The 19,482-nt window shown below is 37.8% G+C and overlaps 1 protein-coding gene across 2 annotated transcripts in view; it reads left to right on the top strand.

Annotated features, from left to right (window-relative positions):
* Positions 1-1,475: 1,475 nt before the first annotated feature.
* Positions 1,476-19,482, top strand: part of LOC119505513 (centrosomal protein of 78 kDa-like) — a 36,683-nt gene continuing 18,676 nt past the window's right edge. For both annotated transcript variants that reach the window (XM_037798329.1, XM_037798328.1), the window contains exons 1-8: positions 1,476-2,014; positions 5,467-5,639; positions 5,727-5,799; positions 6,904-7,007; positions 8,873-9,047; positions 9,406-9,519; positions 11,028-11,092; positions 11,391-11,502. In XM_037798329.1, the coding sequence (XP_037654257.1) occupies positions 1,762-2,014; positions 5,467-5,639; positions 5,727-5,799; positions 6,904-7,007; positions 8,873-9,047; positions 9,406-9,519; positions 11,028-11,092; positions 11,391-11,502 (1,069 nt within the window). In that variant the 5' untranslated portion in view covers positions 1,476-1,761. The remainder of the gene's footprint in view (positions 2,015-5,466; positions 5,640-5,726; positions 5,800-6,903; positions 7,008-8,872; positions 9,048-9,405; positions 9,520-11,027; positions 11,093-11,390; positions 11,503-19,482) is intronic.

The following is a 19,482-nucleotide window of genomic DNA, read 5'->3' as shown; positions in this document are numbered from 1 at the left end:
ATAAGAAGCTCTTATGTTTGCGTTTAAAACTGGCATTACACAATATAAGGATGAATGGGAAAATTCAGACTAATGTAAAATTTTAATTTTTCATTACTTTGAAAGACAATCAATAGTAGATAAAAAATATATATATAATGACAAGTCAAGAGACTTCAGAAGAAAGAAAATGTTGTATAATTTAGTTCCTTTAACCCCACTCTTTTCTGCATTTTGAACAAGGGGCCCTACATTTTGATTGTCTGGTGGGCCTGGTACATTATGGAGCTGTGCCTGGACATTTCTTCACCTAAATTTAGAAACTTTTAGGTTTAAAAGTTTGAGGTCAATTACCTCATTCTCCAATATGCACTGTTTTTTTTTGTGTGTGTGTTCGTTTTGTTTTTTGTTATTGTTTTAATTTTTGAAATTATATGGGTGACTTGGAGGAAGCAGACCCTGAGAGAAGGAAGTGTTCCAAGAAAATCCAGGGGATGTAGAATGGAAGGCGGCCAGTAAAAGGGTGCAACTTCAAATAAAGCACCCTGAAATCAATGTAATTAGGTTGAATCTCCAGGGAGATATAGAGACAGCAAAAAGTATACCTTCGCATTGCGCAATGGTTAAGCGTTTGAGCCCTTATATCCCTGCCCTCTGTTACTAATTAAAAGCTGGTAGGGAAGGAGGTGTGCGTCACAAGTGACCGGCCACTCCTGGCTCTCCAAGCCACCGGCAAACCCATTTCTGGTAGCCTGAGAGCAGCCTAGCAAAGGGGAGTTAGAGGCTGGCTGTTGGGATTGCAAGCACATCAGGAGCCAGAAGGCACAAAATATAAATGCATTCTTTTAAAACTTCTAAACATCAGAAATTTAGAGTACTAACACTGCAAGTCTTCACTGCCACTCCATCCTACTCAAACACAACTTTCCTTGTGTTTGATTATCTGTACAGTTGTGAAGAGGACTGGTAGATTTATTGTGCATGACTGCTGGTTTTTTTGTTTTGTTTCGTTTTTTTCATGGTCAGACTGGGGTTGTTACTAAACACAATAGTTACAGTATTCAAAATAATGTCCGCAATTCAGAGAACACTTCATAATTTGGCAGCAACCGTGTGAGTTAGCTAGAACTTGAGAATAATTGCAGAAATTAACTCAAAAATAAAGGATTTAATGGACAATAGTGAACACTGAAGCAGTTGTTCATACATCCCTTCTTTATTGAATTTACTCTCTGTCCGAGAACTGCAAACAAAAGAACACAATTCTCAGGGCTTAGACTAAAACCACTGTATTGTTACGCCCACATCTCATTTGTATCTTGATACATTAGCAAGCGCTTTTTGCAAACCCCAAAATCACTGCAACCACCCGCCTTATGGTCTAATAAGCCGCCGCACCTTCTAGGGCTCCGGCCCTCCCAAAGGGCGTGGCCTGCGTGCAGACGCAATGGCCAGCGCACTGACGTCTCCGCGCGCCAACCGCGGCGGGCCCCCACCAGCCAGATTGAACCGTATCCTCCGCCGGAAGAACAACGAGGTGGGCGCCAACGGCCAGGGCCGCGAGGCGGGAGTTGGCGCGGGAGCGCGGCGTCGAGGGGCCGGACTAGCTTGGGCTGGGGCCCTGCTTCTTCGAATCGAGAGTCTCCTCTTTCGAACGGCGTGGCGCCGCAGGTGGCCTGGCCGCGGGCACCGGGTGGTGGCGGGCGGCGAGCCCGGGGCTCCTAGCTGGGTGCGGGCGTCGTCTCCGCGGCAGGGGCCACCCCGGAGCCCGCCCCCCTCGGCATGATTGACTCGGTGAAGCTGCGCCGCGACAGCGCGGCCGACTTCTTCTCGCACTATGAGTACCTGTGCGCGCTGCAGGACTCGGTGCCGCTGCCCGCCGTGCGCGCCTGCCTGCGGCAGGGCGTGCTGGACTTCAACGCTGACCGCCTCCGCGTCGTGGACTGGGCGCCGCTCCTGAGCTCCCTCAAGGTTAATAAAGATCTGCCCTTGATCTCTATAAAGAGCTACTTCCAACCGTGGCTTGGGGAAACAGGTTTGTAGTTCCCGCTGCCAGTGCCCCTTGTGTCGGTGCTGCGTTCCTCCCTCTGAACTAGCCGCGAAAAGGGTTCGCGCCCTGGGTGTCCGTCTTCCGGCGTGTGTGCGGTGGACGGGTTCTACGGCCTAGAACCCATCCCAGCTGGGGGACTCTGAGCGATCAAATGTCTAAGCCTCGATTTTCTTCTATGTAGCGTAGCTTGCTAACACGACCCAGGGATTCACGAAGTTAATGCTTGTACACAGCACTTAGTACAGAATTTGGGACATCGTTATGCATTGGACAAATGTAAAACTATTTTTTGAATGACTTTGTCTGACAAGGAACAAAGCGATAAGGAAATTATACATCCCAGCCTCTTTCTTGATTTTTTTTCTATCAGGACAGATTTATGTTAATTTTTTTCTTTCTTTCTTTCTTTTTTTTTTTAATTAGTAGCATGATATAGTGGAAAGAGCACAGGTGTTGGAGACAGGCTAGGGTTTGAATTCCAGGATTTACACCCTGTATGACCTGAGCAAGTTACTTATTCTTTTTGAACTACAATTCCCACATTCATAAAATGGCATGAAAAACAACTCTATCCGGCAGTTCTTAGGATTAAAGGAGCTTATGTTTGTGAAGTATTCTGGCACTTTAATGAGCTCACCAAGCACTGCACTGGAGACACAGCCCCTGAAGCAGGAAAGTAAACACATGCACTTTGTCAGTGCTAGGTAGAAGTGAGACACTTTGCTCTAAGAAAAACAAAGAATTTGGAGGGGGGAGGTTCATGGAAGGCTTCTTGGAGGAAGTGCCATCTGAGCTGTTTTTGAAGGATGTGTAGAAAGTAGCCTGATGACAGGTGAGAGCAACTTGTGTAAAAGTCTTGGGAATTTGAGACAATATGGCAAAAGCAAGGAACTGGACTAGAGCTCAGGGTTTGAGAAGATCTGAGATTTGAGTGTTGAAACCTGGTGGGGGGCCAAACAGTGAAGGCCTTGTTTGTCCTGCCATGGCCTTAGGATTTTTTCTTGGTGGCTGCAGGGAACCCCTGCAGGACTTTTAAGCTGCAGGAGTGATGAAATGGACTTCTGATTCAAAAACTCAGCCCAGCCTCCCTATGGAGGGCAGTAGATTGGAAGTAGGTTGAATTCTGTCATCTAAAGGCTCTAATTAAGGTATAGGGATGGTGAGGAAGGACTGGATTTCAGATATCAAAGAGAATGGATAGGTCTTGTGAACCTGTTAGAAGAGGGAGGTCAGTAAGAGACACGAGGCAGAATTCCCAGGTGCCTTGCTTGGGTGACAGTTCAGAGCAGTACCTTTTGCTGTGATACAGAGCACAACAAAAATGGATTGGGAGTGGGAGAGGATCTTAGTTCATCTTTAAAAGTGTTCATCTGGCCTGTGGGGCATGCAGACATGTCTGCTAGGCAGATCTGGAGCTTGGAAGGAATCTGGGCCCAAAATACAGATTTGGGTCTTATGAAGGCCAGGTGTTTGAAGGCTTGGGAGGAACTACCCACAAAGAAGGTCCAGAAAATTATGCATCTGAAGTGTATGGACTTGAGTACATTCATAAGCTGAGAGGAAGGAGTCAGCCAAGAGGCAGGGTAGGCAGATCTAGGAGAGAAAATGATTGTTCATTTAACCAATAAACTGAATGCCTGTCATGTTCTTGGCCCTCGTCTAGGCTCTGGGGGTTGCACCACTGACAGTTAAGCACATTTCTCTGTCTTAGTTTGCTAATGCTGCAGAATGCAAAACACCAGAGATGGACAGGCTTTTATAAAACGGGGGTATATTTCACTACACAGTTACAGTCTTAAGGCCACAAAGCATCCAAGGTAACACCTCAGCAATCGGGTACCTTCACCGGGGGACCGCCAGTGGTGTCCGGAAAACCTCTGTTAGCTAGGAAGGCAGCTGGCGTCTGCTCCAAAGCTCCGCCCTCAAAATGGCTTTCTCCCAGGACATTCCTTTATAGCAAGCTTGCTTCTCTTCAAAACATCACTCCCAGCTGCACTCTCTTTCTTCCCCCCCCCAGTCAGCTCATTTATATAGCTCCACCGATAAGGGCCCACCCTGAATGGGCGGGGCCACGCCTCCATGAGAACGTCTCATCAGAATCATTGCCCACAGCTGGGTGGGGCACATTCCCAGCAAATCCAACCATCACCAAAACGTCTGCCCCACACAAGACCACAAAGATAATGGCATTTGGGGGACACAATACATTCAAACCGGCACAGTGAGGTTATTCTCTGCGTCTAATTCTGGTGTAGGAACTGTTCTGTACTCTGAAGGGACTTCACTTAACTGAAGTTATAACTTAGAAATAAAAAAAAATTAAAATTGGAAGGGAGTTTAGCAACAATTTCTGTCACCTTTTATTTTCAGATGAAGCAGCAGATGCACAGATTTCAGTGACTTTATCACAATCACACTGCAAAGTTAATTCTTGTTAGAGTCATGCTAGTGTACTTGATGTTGCCTAATATTTTATATTTACATTGACTGTAAGAGGGGCCATTTCTCTTCAAATTTATATTTTTATCTCCCACCTCCAGTGAGTCTAGTATATAGATTTTCACCTCTGGAATATTGTTTGTTCATCCTTAAGTAGGTTTTGCCAGGACTATCGCAAAAGCTAACTCATTTTTGTTACGCCAAGCTGTTTCTCACTGTTCATCTGCCTACTTCAGCCCGAGTGATCTTTCTAAAATAAAAGCCTAATGTACTCAAAACAACTTGTCCTTATCAGGACCAGTGCGATTGATAATACAGCTTGTCCTCTGCACACAGGCACCCAGCTGAAGAGGATGAAGGTGGGAGCTAAAATCCAAGCTGTGTAGCCAAGCCTTGGGGGGCCTCTTGGCCCTAAGGAAGAGGTGCTTTTCCTAATTGATCTGTCTGAAGCAGGTGCATTTTTCTAGTTTTTCTCTGTTTTAATTGGTCTGCCAGGAGTCGCACTTTTTTTCAGGCCAGGGGCACCCCTGATCCTTGTCACCTGTGAGATAGAAGCCATCCTCCCTCTCAGTCTAGCTTCGTCCTACCTCTTATTGTAATTCTGACTATTCCTTGACTCACTCCCCGGGCTTTAGCCATACCCAACTGCAGTATTTACAGTTCTGGCAGGTGTCAGGCCTGGGTACCTTTGCACACACTGGTCTCCTGTTAATGCACCCTCCCCTCCTTCTCCACATAGTCATCCTCTTCTCTCTAGGTTCAAATTCAGCGTTATCTTGAAGCCATTGCTTGAGTTTGATGACTTTGCTTCCATAAGAATGTCACGTACATAGTTTGTATTTACCTGTCATGTTGAAGTTTTGAGTTACACGAGTCCTTCCTTACAAAGCACTTTAAGGGCATGCTATGCCTCGCACAGAGCAGATGCTTCTTGATATTGAATAAATGAATAAATGTATGAACACAGTCACTAATTTTACAAAAATATTTTGCTTTAGGTTCTGAGAGAAATAAAGTTTGCAGAAGTCGCATTCCTGCAGTTAGATCCAAAGATGTGACCTTCCAGTTATGTAAAGCTCTTAAAAGCTGTTTAAGTGCATCAGGTATTTTGAAGAACCTGGAATTAAATGGACTAGTTCTGAGAGAGAGAGATTTAACTGCTTTAGCCAAGGTAAGCTTTTTGAGGTGTCCTGAAAGCATTTAAGATCTGCTTTTGGGGAGAAAAAAACTCAATAAAAAATTTCCCCCCATTGTGTAGGGATTGAACAAATCGGCCTCTTTGGTGCACCTGTCTCTCGCAAATTGTCCAATTGGAGATGGAGGTTTAGAAAGTGAGTTTAAATTTTAATTCTCATCCCATTAGACTGGTCTCATGATTCACTGTGCTATGTCACTTCCTGTGTGTACCTTTTTCTTCTGTTGTCCAGATTGTCTCCTGTGCCTGTCTAAACCTTGGTCAGATTTCACTTAACCAAGATTTTCATTTTTCTGAACTAATTTTGTTCAAGATTGCGTTAAGCCACATATCACACAAATATATACTATTTGGTAGTCTCTGATTTTTGTGTTTGTTTTTACTGTTAATGTCCCCTTTGAACAAATATTTATGGGAGGAGGCAGTAAGAAGATACAAAGAAAAAAATCACCATTATTCCTCAGTCATTAAAACTTCTTATGAAAATGCACATATATACAAGTGTACTTATAATGCGCTGTGGTATGTACTAAAATAAAAAATATATTCGGAGTACTATGGGAGAATATCACAGGCCAGCAAACTTTTGAGGAGTCATGGAAACAATCACATAGAAGGTGACTCTTGATGCGGATCTTGATTATGTTTAAACTTTCATGAAAACATATTATGTGATTGAAGTACGTTAATGCTTTTTTACAAGTGTGTTTACTGAGTGGAATAGTGATCAGGAGTCATAGGAATCCTGCATTTCAATTTGCAGGAACGGAGAGTTTGAGGTTCTCTTTCTTACATTGCTCTAGGCTATTTCATAGAACCTAATAAAATTCTGGGCTTATAGTTGACACTTAAATTGTTGATTGATAATGGAAATCAAGATATGTCATTGGAAATTAAAATAGAAAGATTCTTATGTTGGGGGGGATTTTTTATTCCTTCATTTGTCTCAAAAGGTATAGGGTGCTTAACTGGTTGGTTGGGAATAAAGTTGGTAATATTCAGTGTATTCCATTTTAGAATCTAAATGGAATTATACTAATGTTGTAAATGGGAATAACACTTTGTTAGTGACATATTTTAGAATGCATGAATCCATCAGTTGCCTGGGAGATTTGTAGATTTATAGCTGTATCAGCTATAAACTAGAGAGTTTAGACATGAGAAGAGTGAATAATTCAAGATTGACCTGGTTGTATAGGCTCTTCATCTTAATTTGTGGGTGTTTTTTTTTTCCTTTCAGTTATTTGTCAAGGTATAAAGAACTCTATCACTCTTAAGACTGTAAACTTCACAGGGTGTAATCTGACATGGCAGGGAGCAGATCACATGGCCAAGATCTTAAAGGTGATTATATGTTTAAACTTTGATGAAAACTATTAAAGTGATTGAAGCACATTAGTATTTTGATACAAGATGGCAATTATTTTTGTCTTTTGATAACATACGGTGATTGCAGTATTAGTTTTGTTGAAAGAATGTGACCAGTTTTCAGTTTAGTGTTCTACCATTTAATAAAATTAGTGGTTTAATCTTAGAGATTAAATAAGGAATGCATGATTAACACTACTTTTATGTATTTTTAGCCATGGATAACTTTTATTTTGGCACTGTGAATAAATATGCTATTCCAATCTCATTTGATTTAAATGATTCAATGTTTATTGTTAACTGCTATAACTTATAAACCAATAAAAATCTCTAAACTAACATTTTGTAAATACAGTTTTTACATTGATAAGAAATAGATTGATAACTTTATAATTTTAAATCATGCCCTGACAACAACTTTTCCATGGTTATAACTACTATCTTTAGCCCTGAAATTACTTAATAATTAATATTTTGGCATGAAGCATTTTTAAGAGTTTAATGTTACAAATCGGGTAGATAAACTGTGGTCTGTGGGGCAAATCCAGCTCACATTCTGTTTTTTTAAATAAAGTTTTTTTTAGAACACAATCATACCCATTTGTTTGCATAGTAACTGTGGTTGCTTTTGTGTTACATGGGCAGAATTCAGTACTTGTAACAGAAATTGTATGGCCTGCAAAATTGAAAATATTTACACTTTGGACCTTTACAGAGGAAGGCTCTTGACCCCTGGTACAGATATTGGTCAAGAGCATGGTTTCTGGAGCCCCATGGCCTAGGTTCAAATCTCAGCTCTCCCACTTAGTAACTGGTGACCATGGTCAAATTACTTAACCTCTCTGCATCTCAGTTTTCTCATCTGTAAAATGTGTATAATAAGGAAACCTACTTCATGGATTGTTATGAGTTGGAAATGAAGTAATTTGCATAAAATAGTGCCTGGTACATTATAAGTACTATATAAGTGTTTACTTTTATTTCTGCTTACTGTTTTTAGACATTTATTCATAATAGAACAAATGACACTGACAATATTCCTTTTAGAATGTCATAGGTACTTTGAGTCTTGTTGCTCAAGTATGTAATGGAATTCTTTTCTTTTAAAGTCAGTTTTCCCTATTACCAAAATTTACTTTATGAATAATGATAATTGTTTATAATATGTCTTTAAAATGATGCCAGTGGTTAAAATCAAGCCATAAATTTCCTAAGGCATATCAAACTGGATTTGCATGTCTCAGGCCTCTAAAGTTGCATTGCATACCCTGAGAAGTACACAAGGTCTGTTGGGTTAGGAGAACAAAATATTAGAACCTCTATTTATATTTATCTTTGTATTATTTTTAAAATATCTATTGTTTCTATGTGATTTATCATGTACATAAAATATCCAGACAGAACTTCATGTATATGATTTATTAATAAATTAAATATATGTTCAAAAACTGTTCACTTGTGGGGTACCCAATCAAAAATGTATAGAGACCACTGGAGGACAGAACAATAGAATTTAGAGCCTCAGCAATGGTAGGATTTAGAGCCAATTCCCTGACTTGGCAGGTAGGGAAAATAAAATCATAGAAGGTAATTGAGCTGCCAGAGTTTTCACAACTCATCAGCTACTGGTCGCCCAGTGGCTAGGGTCACATCACTAATTAATGGCATCTGGGTCACTTGACTCCTAACCCAGAATGTACTGTTTAATCTCTCATGTTGACTCTTCTGCCATATATTCTTGGTATGTGTGTGTAAATCTTTGCCATGATAAACCGTACTTAGTAAGTATACCCTGTCTCCTTTTTCAAGCACCTTAATTTCATCCTGTTTAATTTTTGAAGTACCAGACCATGCGAAGGCATGAAGAAACCTGGGCTGAGAGTCTTCGTTATAGGAGACCTGATCTTGACTGTATGGCTGGCTTAAGGCGCATCACTTTCAATTGCAATACACTCATTGGTGACCTGGGCGCAAGTGCTTTTGCAGAATGTCTTAGTGAAGATTTATGGCTTAGAGGTAACCAACTTCTAAAATTGAAAAAATTGCATTTTTTATATTTTATATTCTTGCCTGTTAGGATTTTAAAAATCTTTTTTTGCCAATAGCTTTTATTGTGTTTTTAGACTTATAAAAGTTGCATGTGGGGGATTTATGGGTACCAAAGGGAGAATAATCATGGTACATTGAAGAAGAGTTTTTTTATTGGATATTGGATTGTGTATCTGCATATGTTTTTATTTTTTCAATAGCCAACATTAAACCCTTACCAGGATTAGTCTTGTGCAGGAATCTTCCACATGTGTATAAGTGAGAGCTTTCTTTATGCTAAATCTGCCTGGTGCTAGCAAGTGACCTTTTGTCTTTTCATCACAAGCACTCGACCTGCAGCAGTGTGGTCTCACCAATGAAGGAGCAAATGCTTTACTAGAGGCCCTTGAAACCAATAGAACTCTGGTCGTTCTGGATATAAGAAAAAATCCACTAGTTGGTATGTCACCATATTTTTTTTCGTTAACAAGTGGCAAAACAAAAAGAATTTGATCATGTATTGGCAAATTTTAACACTTAATGTGTTTACCCTCCTAATCCTATGCTTTTCTAATCTTGCACTTCCCTTTACGTTGTCAGCAGATAATTTACTGATTAAAATGGGTTATACTTGTAAATTGCTCTTGGCTGCTACTCTGCATAGAGGTGAACCTAGATAATAAGTCTGCTAACCACCAAGAGCATAATTTCCTTCTCAGGGAACCTCTGAATTCTTGGAAAGAGCATTTCATTCATTTATTAATTCAAGAAGCATTTCTTTAATACTTTCTGTGTAGTAGACACTGGTTTAGGCATTAGGAATATCTCAGTGAACCCAGATAGACAAACCTTGCCTTTATGGAACTTACCTTCTAGTGTAGGAGTTCAAATATACATGAGTAAACAAATAAGTAATATAATTTTTAGATAGTAGGAAGTGCAAATAAACAAAGTAAGGAGATAGGAGGAGGCAGGTTAGACTATATTAAATAGGTTTGTCAGGGGAAAGCTTCACTGGAGAAATGACTTGAGCAGAGACCTGAGTGAAGAGAAGAAGCAAGCCCTGGATGCTGTGGGCTAAGTACATTCCAGGTGAGGAACCAACGTGTGCACAGGCATGTAGGTGGCAGGTGGGTGCAGTATTTAAGGGAAAGCCAGGAAGCCACCATGGCTGGAGTACTAGTGAGGAAGAGCTGGGAGGTAATGAGGTCAGAAGGCTAGCTAGGGGCCTCAAAGGCCAGGCCAAGGACTTGTGTTATTCTAAGTGAGCTGCAAAAGACATGATCCAAATACTGGTATAGAGAATAGACCATAGCGGGGATAAGAAGGGCAACAGGGAGACCAGTTTGAACACTATCAAAGTGATCCAAGTGAAAGATGGTTGTGGCTTAGAGTGGAGGATTGGAGGTAGTGGAAAGTTGTTGAGTTCAGGTTATGTTTTGAGGGTGCAGCTCATAAGACTTGGAGATGGATTAGATGTGAGATATGAAGGATATGGTAATAAAATAATTCCTACATGATTATGTGTGCAACTGGGTGGTACCATTTACTGAGAAGGAGGAGGCTGAAGGAAGGAGCCACTTTGAGGGTGTATCAGTACTTTGGTTTGGCTATATTAAGTTTGAGATCCCCCATTAGGTAGCTACATGTCTGGGAGCACTCAGGCCCTTGGCTTTCTATCCACTGGAATCTGAACCCTACTTTAGGTCCAAAGTATGTAGATTTGATCTTTGCTACCACCAGAATAGTAGCCATTTGGGGTAGTATGCAAGGTGATATACTTTCATGTTATGTTTTTGAGGAAGAAGTTAGAATACTCAAAGAGGAAAATGGGTATGTAATTAAAGTAATGTAAAGTGGATGTTTTAATTTTATGAAAAAGCAAAAATTAGTTGGCTTTTGATTTTAAATGGGAATAGTCACTCACCGAAAACAATTACTATAATTTCAATTTTTATTTTACTTTAGATCTTTCTGTGATGAAAGCAGTTATCAAAAAAGTTCTCCAGAATGGAAGGAGTGCTAAGTCTGAGGTATAACATGTTTTAGTCTTCTAGGAAGAATTTCTCTTTAATTACCTGTTTTTCTTCTCTTTTTAAAAATGAAAGAAAATTGTCAAGGCACTTTTCTGCTATCTTAAATTCAGTTTCCAGTCAAATCAATTGGCTTTTCTGTTTTTGAAAATATTACGTGGATCTTTAATTTGGGGTCCCAGAAATGCAGGTTGTAAACTTTATAGTCCCTTAAAATATCTTGATACTTTCCAGTTAAGGTCAAACCTTCATAAATTTCCTGTTACTTAAATTCTAGTATTTATTATCTCTTTTTCAGTACCACTGGATAACTTCTCCATCAGTAAAGGAACCACCCAAAACTGCTCGACAGAAAAAGAGAACTATAATTCTGGGAAGTGGTCGAAAAGGAAAAGCTACTATTCGAATAGGTAACCATTTTTATCTTGGCTTTTTGATCCTACTAGAATTTACACCCTTTATGTGTTCTAGGGTGTTAACGTTAAAATCTCTTCTCATTGTATGGTATGGAAGATAATTAATATTGGCTGCATGGATATTATATTAAAACTGTTCTGACACAGATTATGAGAGTTTATGGGATATAGAAATAGTAAATGAATTATTAGGAAACAGAGTCTACCCTTTTCAGTTTTTTTTATTAGCCATCTTATTTGTTTTTTCATAAAATGTTTATCATTTTGAATAAGTTTCCTGGTTGATGATTACTTTTAATAGTTTGCAGTTGAAATTTGGGGTGCACTTTGGTGATCATTTTAGCAGTAATGATTTTGTGATGATTTTTTTCAATGAAGAATTGTTCTTTCATGCTATATGAAACAGAATTTTTCCCAGTTTCATTATTTTTCTTTGTTCCATTCTTCTTCTTTGCAAATTCTTAACCAAATTATTGAATCAGATACCACCTTGCTTCTTTCAGTGATGAAAAAATTTAAAATTTATATAATTCTCACACAAGGATCCTGTTAACAAAATTATCGACCCTAGATGGAACGTTTTAGGAAAACTTTTTCTGAATGTTTGCTAAATTAATTTTGTTTCTAAAATTCAGTATAATTTTGTGAACAAGTTTAATTAAAAAAAACTTATTTAAAGGGTTTTATACCCTTTAGTAACCAGTGGCATCAATTTCACATTCACCTGATACATAAATTTGGTATAATCCAGTTTTATTGACTTTTTTTGTATTGTTTCTAAAGAGACTTTTTATTTTCTTGAGTACCTTCTATCTATCCATCTGTCAATCTACTAAACATTTACAGTAGGTTGTGTATTTCATACTCTTTGAATGCTTTATACTTCCTTGTATATTCCCTAAGAACAAGGATATTCACTTATTAACCACTTTCAGCACAGTTATCAAGTTTAAGAAATTTAACATTAATATAAAGTTTACAGTCTATATTCCAGTATTTTCAAATGTCCCCTCCATTATTAGATCTAGCCCCAGGATCATGTATTGCATTTAATTCTCATTGTCTCTTTGGTGTCTCTCATTTTTTTTTTTTCACTTGTGGAAACAAAAGTACAACATAGAAATTTCCATCTCAACCATTCCCGAGCACACAAGTCAGTGACACTAATCACATTCACCATATTGCACCACCCTCATACCATCCATTACCAGACTGTTCTCATCACTCCAAACAGAAACCCTTCACCCATTATGCATTAACTCCGTGTTCACCCTTGTTCCCCACCCCTAGTAACCTGTACTCTATTTTCTGTCTATGACTTTGCATATTCTAGTTATTTCATGTAAGTGAAATCATACAATATCTGTCTCTTTGTGTCTCGTTTATTTTACTCAACATGGTGTCTTCAAGGTTCATCTATGTTGTAGCATGAATCAGAACTTCATTCCTTTTTAAGGCTGAGTAATCCTCCATTGTATGTATATATCACATTTTGTTTACCCATGCATTTATTGATAGATGTTTGGGTTGCTTCCATTTTCTGGCTATGTGAATAATGCTGCTATGAATTGCTGTACAAATATCTGTCCAAGTCCCTGCTTTCAGTTTTATTGGGTATATACTTAGAAGTGGGATCACCAGATCATATGGTAATTCTATTCTTAACTTTCTGAGGAACCGCCAAACTGTTTTCCACAGCGGCTGCACCATTTTTCATTTCCACCAGCAATGTTCCAAGTTCCTATTTCTCCATATCCTTATCAGCATTTATTATTTTCCATTTTTAAAATATAACCATTTTATGGGTTTGAAATGGTATCTCATTGTGATTTTGATTTGCCTTTCCCTAAGAGCTAATGATGTTGAGCATCTTTTCATGTGTTTATTGGCCATTTGTATATCTTCTTTGGAGAAATGTCTTTTCAAGTCCTTTGCCCATTTTTAAATTGTTTCTCTTTGTCTTTTTGTTGTTGAATTGTAGGAGTTCTTTTTATATTCTTGGAATTAAACCCTTATTAAATACATGGTTTTCAAATGCTTTCTCTCATTCTGTTGGTCGTCTTTTCATTTTTTTGATAATGTCCTTTGATGCATAAAAGTTTTTTAATTTGATGGAATCTAATTTTTATCTATTTTTAATTTTGTTGTTTATGCTTTTGGTGTAAAATCTAAGAAACCATGGCCTAACACAAGGGCCTGAAGACATTTCTCTATGTTTTTTTCTAAGTTTTACTGTTTTCAATCTTATATTTAGGGCAGTGATCCATTTTGAGTTAATTTTTGTATATGATGTGAAAGATGGAGTCCACTTTTGTTCTCTTGCATGAAGATATATAGTTTTTCCAGCACCATTTGTTGAAGAGACTTGGCATCCCTGTCAAAAGTCATTTGGCCCCAGGATTTTTTCTGTTCTCTCAATTCTATTCCATTGCTCTGTGTATCTGTCTTTGTGCCAGCACCACAGTATTTTGACTACTGTAGCTTTGTAATAAGTTTTGAAATTAAGCATTGAGTCCTCCAACTTTGTTCTACTTTTTCTAGATTGTTTTAGCTATTCGGGGTCCCTTGACCTACCATATGAATTTGATGATTAGGTTTTCTATTTATGTAAAGTCTGTTACAATTTTTATTAGGATTGCATTAAATCTGTAAATCATTTTAAGTGAAACTGTTGTCTTGATTTCCTTTTTGAATTGTTCCTTACTGGTGTAACACTCTACTGTTTTTGTATAGTGATCTTGTACCCCACCACTTTTCTGAAATCATTTATTAGTTCTAGTAGTTTTGTAGTGAATTCTTGAGGATTTTCTATATGTAGCATCATGTCACCTGAGAATTGGGATAGCTTTACTTCTTCTCCAATTTGTGTGCCTTTTATTTCTTTTTCTTGCCTAATTTAGTGGCTAGTGGTTCCAGTAAAATTTTGACTATATACTGTAATAGCAGGCATTATAGTCCTGTTTCTGATCTTAGGGGGAAAGCTTTCAATCTTTTACCATTTAGTATGATGTTAGCTGTGGGTTTTCATATATGCCTTTTATCATGTTTAGGAAGTCCCAACTATTCCAAGTTTTATGAAAGGTTTTACTGAGAAAGGGTGGTATATTTTGTCAAATGCTTTTTCTGTGTCAATTGAGATGAAAATGTGTGTTTTTCAATACATTTTTTATTGTGAAATTTAACATATATATGTAACAGTGATAGCTTTCAAAGTATGATTTAACAAGTAGTTAGAAAGCAAATTTCAAAGAATGTTATGGGTTATTTCAGTTATTTCCTTATTGTGAATTATGAAATATATACAGAAAGGTGAGAACTTTCAAAGTACAATTTAACAAGTAGTTGTAGAGCAAATTTCAAAGGATGTTACGGGTTACAGTTCCACCATATCAGTTATTCATGTATTTTTTTTTTCTTCCATTCTATTAGTGTAATGAATTACCTTGATTGATTTTCTTCTGTTGAACCAGCCTTGCATTCCTGGGATAATCCTGCTTGATCATGGTGTATAATCCTTTTAATGTGCTGTGAATTTGGTTCCCTGGTATTTTGTTGAGGATTTTTGCATTGTATAATCCTTTTAATGTGCTGTTGCAATCAGTTTTCTTGTATTTTGTTGAGGATTTTTATATCTTTATGCAGAAGCAATGTTGATCTATAATTTTCTATTCTGTGGTATCTTTATCTAGCTTTGGTATCAGGGTGATGCTGGCCTCATAGAGAAAATTGGGAAATTTTCCCTCCTCTTCAATTTTTTGGAAGGGTTTGAGCAGCTTAGTGATAGTGCTTCTTGTAATGTTTGGTAGAATTCACCAGGGTAGCTATCTAATCCTGGATTTTCTTTTTTGGGAGCTTTTTGATGACTGATTTAATCTCCTGATATTGGTCTGTTGAGATATTCTGTTTTGCATTGAGTTAGTTTAGGTAATTTGTGTATTTCTAGAAATTTTTCTTTTCATCTACATTATCTAATTTATAGGCAAACAACTGTCCATGATATCCTTGTTATCCTTTTATTTCTGTGAGGTAAGTAGTAATGTCCCCCCTTTCATTTCTAATTTCTGTTGTTTCCTTTCTCTTTTTTTCTTTGACCATCTAGCTAAAGATTTGTTAATCTTATTGATCTTTTCAAAGAACCAACTTTTGGTTTCATTGATTCCCTTTGTTATTTTTCTATTCTCTATTACATTTATTTCTGCTCTAATCATTATTTCTTTTTTCTACTCACTTTGGGTTTGATTTGCTCTTTTTCTAGTTGCTCCAGGGGTGAGGCTAGGTTATTGATTTGAACTTCTTTTTTAATGTAAGTATTTAGACGTATAAATCTCTCTCTGAGCAATGCCTTTGATACACCAAGTAAGTTTTGGTATGTTGTGTTCTTGTTTTCATTCACCTCAATATTTACTAATTTCCTTTATGATTTCTTCTTTGGCCCGTTGGTTTTTAAGACTGTATTGTTTAATTTCCATGTATTTGTGAACTTTTCATTCTCCCTCTGTCATTGTCTATGGCTTCATTCCATTTTGGTTGGAGAAGGTACTTCATATGATTTTAATCTTTTTGAATTTATTAAGGCTTTTTTTGCAGCCTAACACATGGTCTAGCCTAGAGAATGATCCATGTACACTTGAGAAAAATGTGTATTCTGCTGTTGTTGAATGAAATATTCTATAGATGTCTATTAGGCCTAGTTGACTTATGATACTGCTTAAGTCCTCTATTTCCTTATTGAACTTATGTCCAGTTGTTTTAACCATTATTGAAAGTGGCCTATTGAAGAGTCCTACTATTAATATAGAACCATCTATATGTCCCCTCAAGTCTGTCAGTGTTTGCTTCATATATTGGGGATGTGTTGTATGGTGCATGTATGTTTATAAGTGTTCTATTTTCTTGATGAATTGACCCATTTATTAATATGTAGGGCCCATCTAACAGTTTTTGACTTAAAGTCTATTTTGTCTGATAGTCTATAGCCACTCCCACTCTCTTTTTGGTTATTTTCTATTGCATGAAATATCTTTTCCATCCTTTCACTTTCAATCTATTTGTATCTTTGAATTTAAGGTGAGTCTCTTGTAAACAACATAAATTGAGTCATGCTTTTTTATCCATTCTGCCAATCTTGGTCTTTTGACTGAGTTTAATAATCCATTTACATTTAAAATAACTACTGATAATGCAGGACTTTCTATTGCCATCTTGCTCTTTGATTTTTGTGTATCTTACACCTTTTTTTGTCCTCAATTCTTCCATTACTGCTTATTTTTATGTTTAGTTGATGTTTTGTAGTGAACCCTTGAGAATTCCTTCTGATTTCTTTCTGTGCATATTTTTCCAGTATTTTCACTGTGGTTACCTTGGGGCTTAAATTTTACATCCTCAATCAAAAGTCTTGTTTACTTTAATACCAACTTAACTTCAATAGCATAAACAATGTTCCAATACCCCTCTGTCCCCTCACCTTTCCGTAGTTTTTTTCACAAATTACATGTTTATACATTGTGAGTCCCCAATTACTGATATATTATTTTATGTATTTGTCTTTTAGATACTATAGGAAGTAAAAAGTGGAGTTACAAATCATAAATACAATAGTACTGGCATTTATATTTACCCATATCATTACCCTTATTGGAGATCTTCATTTTTTTCATGTGGTTTTGATCTATTGTCTATTGTCCTTTCCTTTTGACTTGCAGAGTTCTCTTTAGCATCTACTGTACAGCCAGTAGATGATGACAAACTCACAGAGACATCTCTCCCCCTCATTTTTTTTTTAAATTAAATTCAGTTTTATTGAGATATATTCACATACCATACAGTCATCCATGGTATACAATTAGCTGTTCACAGTACCGTCATATAGGTATGCACTCATCACCCCAATCTATTTTTGAATATTTTCCTTACACCAGAAAGAATCAGAATAAGAATAAAAAATACAAGTAAAAAAGAACACCTGAATCATCCCCCCCATCCCACCCTATTTTTCATTTAGTTTTTGTCCCCATTTTTCTACTCATCCATCCATACACTTGATAAACGGAGTGCGATCCACAAGGTTTTCACAATCAAACTGTCACCCCTTGCAATCTACATTGTTAAACAATTGTCTTCAAAAGTCAAGTCTACCAGGTTGGAGTTTGATAGTTTCAGGTATTTACTTCTAGCTATTCCAATACATTAAAACCTAAAGAGGATTATCTGTAAAATGCATAAGAATGCCCACCAGAGTGACCTCTCGACTCCATTTGGAATCTCTCAGCCATTGAAGCTTCACGTCCTTTCATCTCACATCCCTCTTTTGGTCAAGGAGGTGTTCTCAATCCCACAATGCTGTGTTCAGACTCATCCCCATCTCCCTCAATTTTGAAAGGCTTTTGCCGAATATGGAATTCTTGGTTGGCAGTTTTTTGCTTTCAGCACTTTAATTTTTTCATCCCACTGCCTCTTGGGTTTATCCTGTTTGGAGTTCATTGAGCTTCTTGGGTGTGTATTTTTATGTCTTTTGTTAAACATGAGATTTTTAAATATTTTAAAATTGTTTTTTTCTTTTGTAAATTTGGGGTGTTTTGAGCCATTATTTCTTTGAATAGTCTTTCTGCCCGTTTCTCTCTTTCTTCTCCCTCTGGGATTCCCATAGTGTTTATGTCAGTATGCTTGATGGTAAGGTCTCTCGGGCTTTGTTTACCTTTCTTCATCCTTTTTTCTTACTGTTCCTCAGACTGAATAATTTCACTTGTCTTCAAGTTCACTGATTATTTCTTCTCCAGCTCCAATCTGCTATTGAACTCCTCAGTGGGATTTTTAATTTCTGTTACTGTGGCGTACAGCTCTGTTTCTTTTTCAGACTTCTTTCTCTTTATTGATATTCTCTTTGTTTTCATCTACCATTTTCCTGATTTCTTTTAGTTCTTTGTCCATGTTTTTCTTACTCTTTCATCATATTTAGGAATTTTTTTTAAAGTCTTTGTCTGGTATGTCCAAGGTCTGATCTTCTTTGTTGATGTTTCTAATGCTTTATTTGTTTCCTTTACATAGCCCATTTCCTGTTTCTTTGTATGTTTTGTAATCTTTTGTTGCAACCTGGACTTGTTTTCTCTGGAATTTAGACACTGAGGCATGTGTGTTACGACCCAGTTCCTTGAATGCCAGGAACTAATAAAACCAAACAAAAACAAATGAACAAAAAGAAGTAAAGAAAAGAAAGCACCTTTCCCAGTCTTTGCAGATTTGCTTGTTTGAGTCATTTCCTTCAGAGCTTCATTTTCCTAGCACTGAATTTAGAGAACAGGCCGAGGTGAAAGCATAGGGTCTTCCCTGCTCCTTCCTGAGCATGTCTTGTCTTGGCTGTGCACACGTGGTCCTGGGAATTCCCACGTTTCAAAGCTCCTAATACCCCCTCTTCTCCCTCTGAAATAATCTTTCCTCCCAGGCCCAGGTGCTCTGTTGTATGTCTTATAGGTGGTAATCATTTTGCCCCACACCCCTATGATTTGATTGTTTCTTATACTATTTAGCTGCCCACAAGGTGTCCCTGTGTGCAGGGCAAGTTCTGGACTGGTGATCCTGCCACAAGTGTCCTGTTCGGTCTTGCAGGCCACCAGACATATTGGCACAGTCATACATGCACCCTAATATGTTCACAAGGGTTACTCTGCTCCCTCTGGAACTGGTACCAGGAAACCACACCAGGAGTGCAGGCTGGCTCTATGTCAGGTTGGTGAGGGGATGGGGGAAGGCCAAAAAGGGTGCCACAAGCTTTTTCTGCTATTTTTAAGTTGCATTTTTCTTGATTTGGTGCTTACCCTGTTACGGCAACATTTCACTTTTTTCTAGAGCTTTGAAAAAGATGGTCCTGCCAGTTCTTGCTTGTTATTTATAGCTTCTGTGGGGGGGACAAAGCCTGCAAGTGTCTTACTCTACTTTGATGATCTCCCTTCCTGAAATTTCTAAAAATGTGCTGTTTGA

The sequence above is a fragment of the Choloepus didactylus genome, chromosome 10 (genome assembly GCF_015220235.1).
Source record: "Choloepus didactylus isolate mChoDid1 chromosome 10, mChoDid1.pri, whole genome shotgun sequence".
NCBI classification, from domain to species: domain Eukaryota; kingdom Metazoa; phylum Chordata; class Mammalia; order Pilosa; family Megalonychidae; genus Choloepus; species Choloepus didactylus.
The sequence above is the reverse complement of the archived record's forward strand: the minus strand, read 5'-3'. Positions and strand labels throughout refer to the sequence as shown.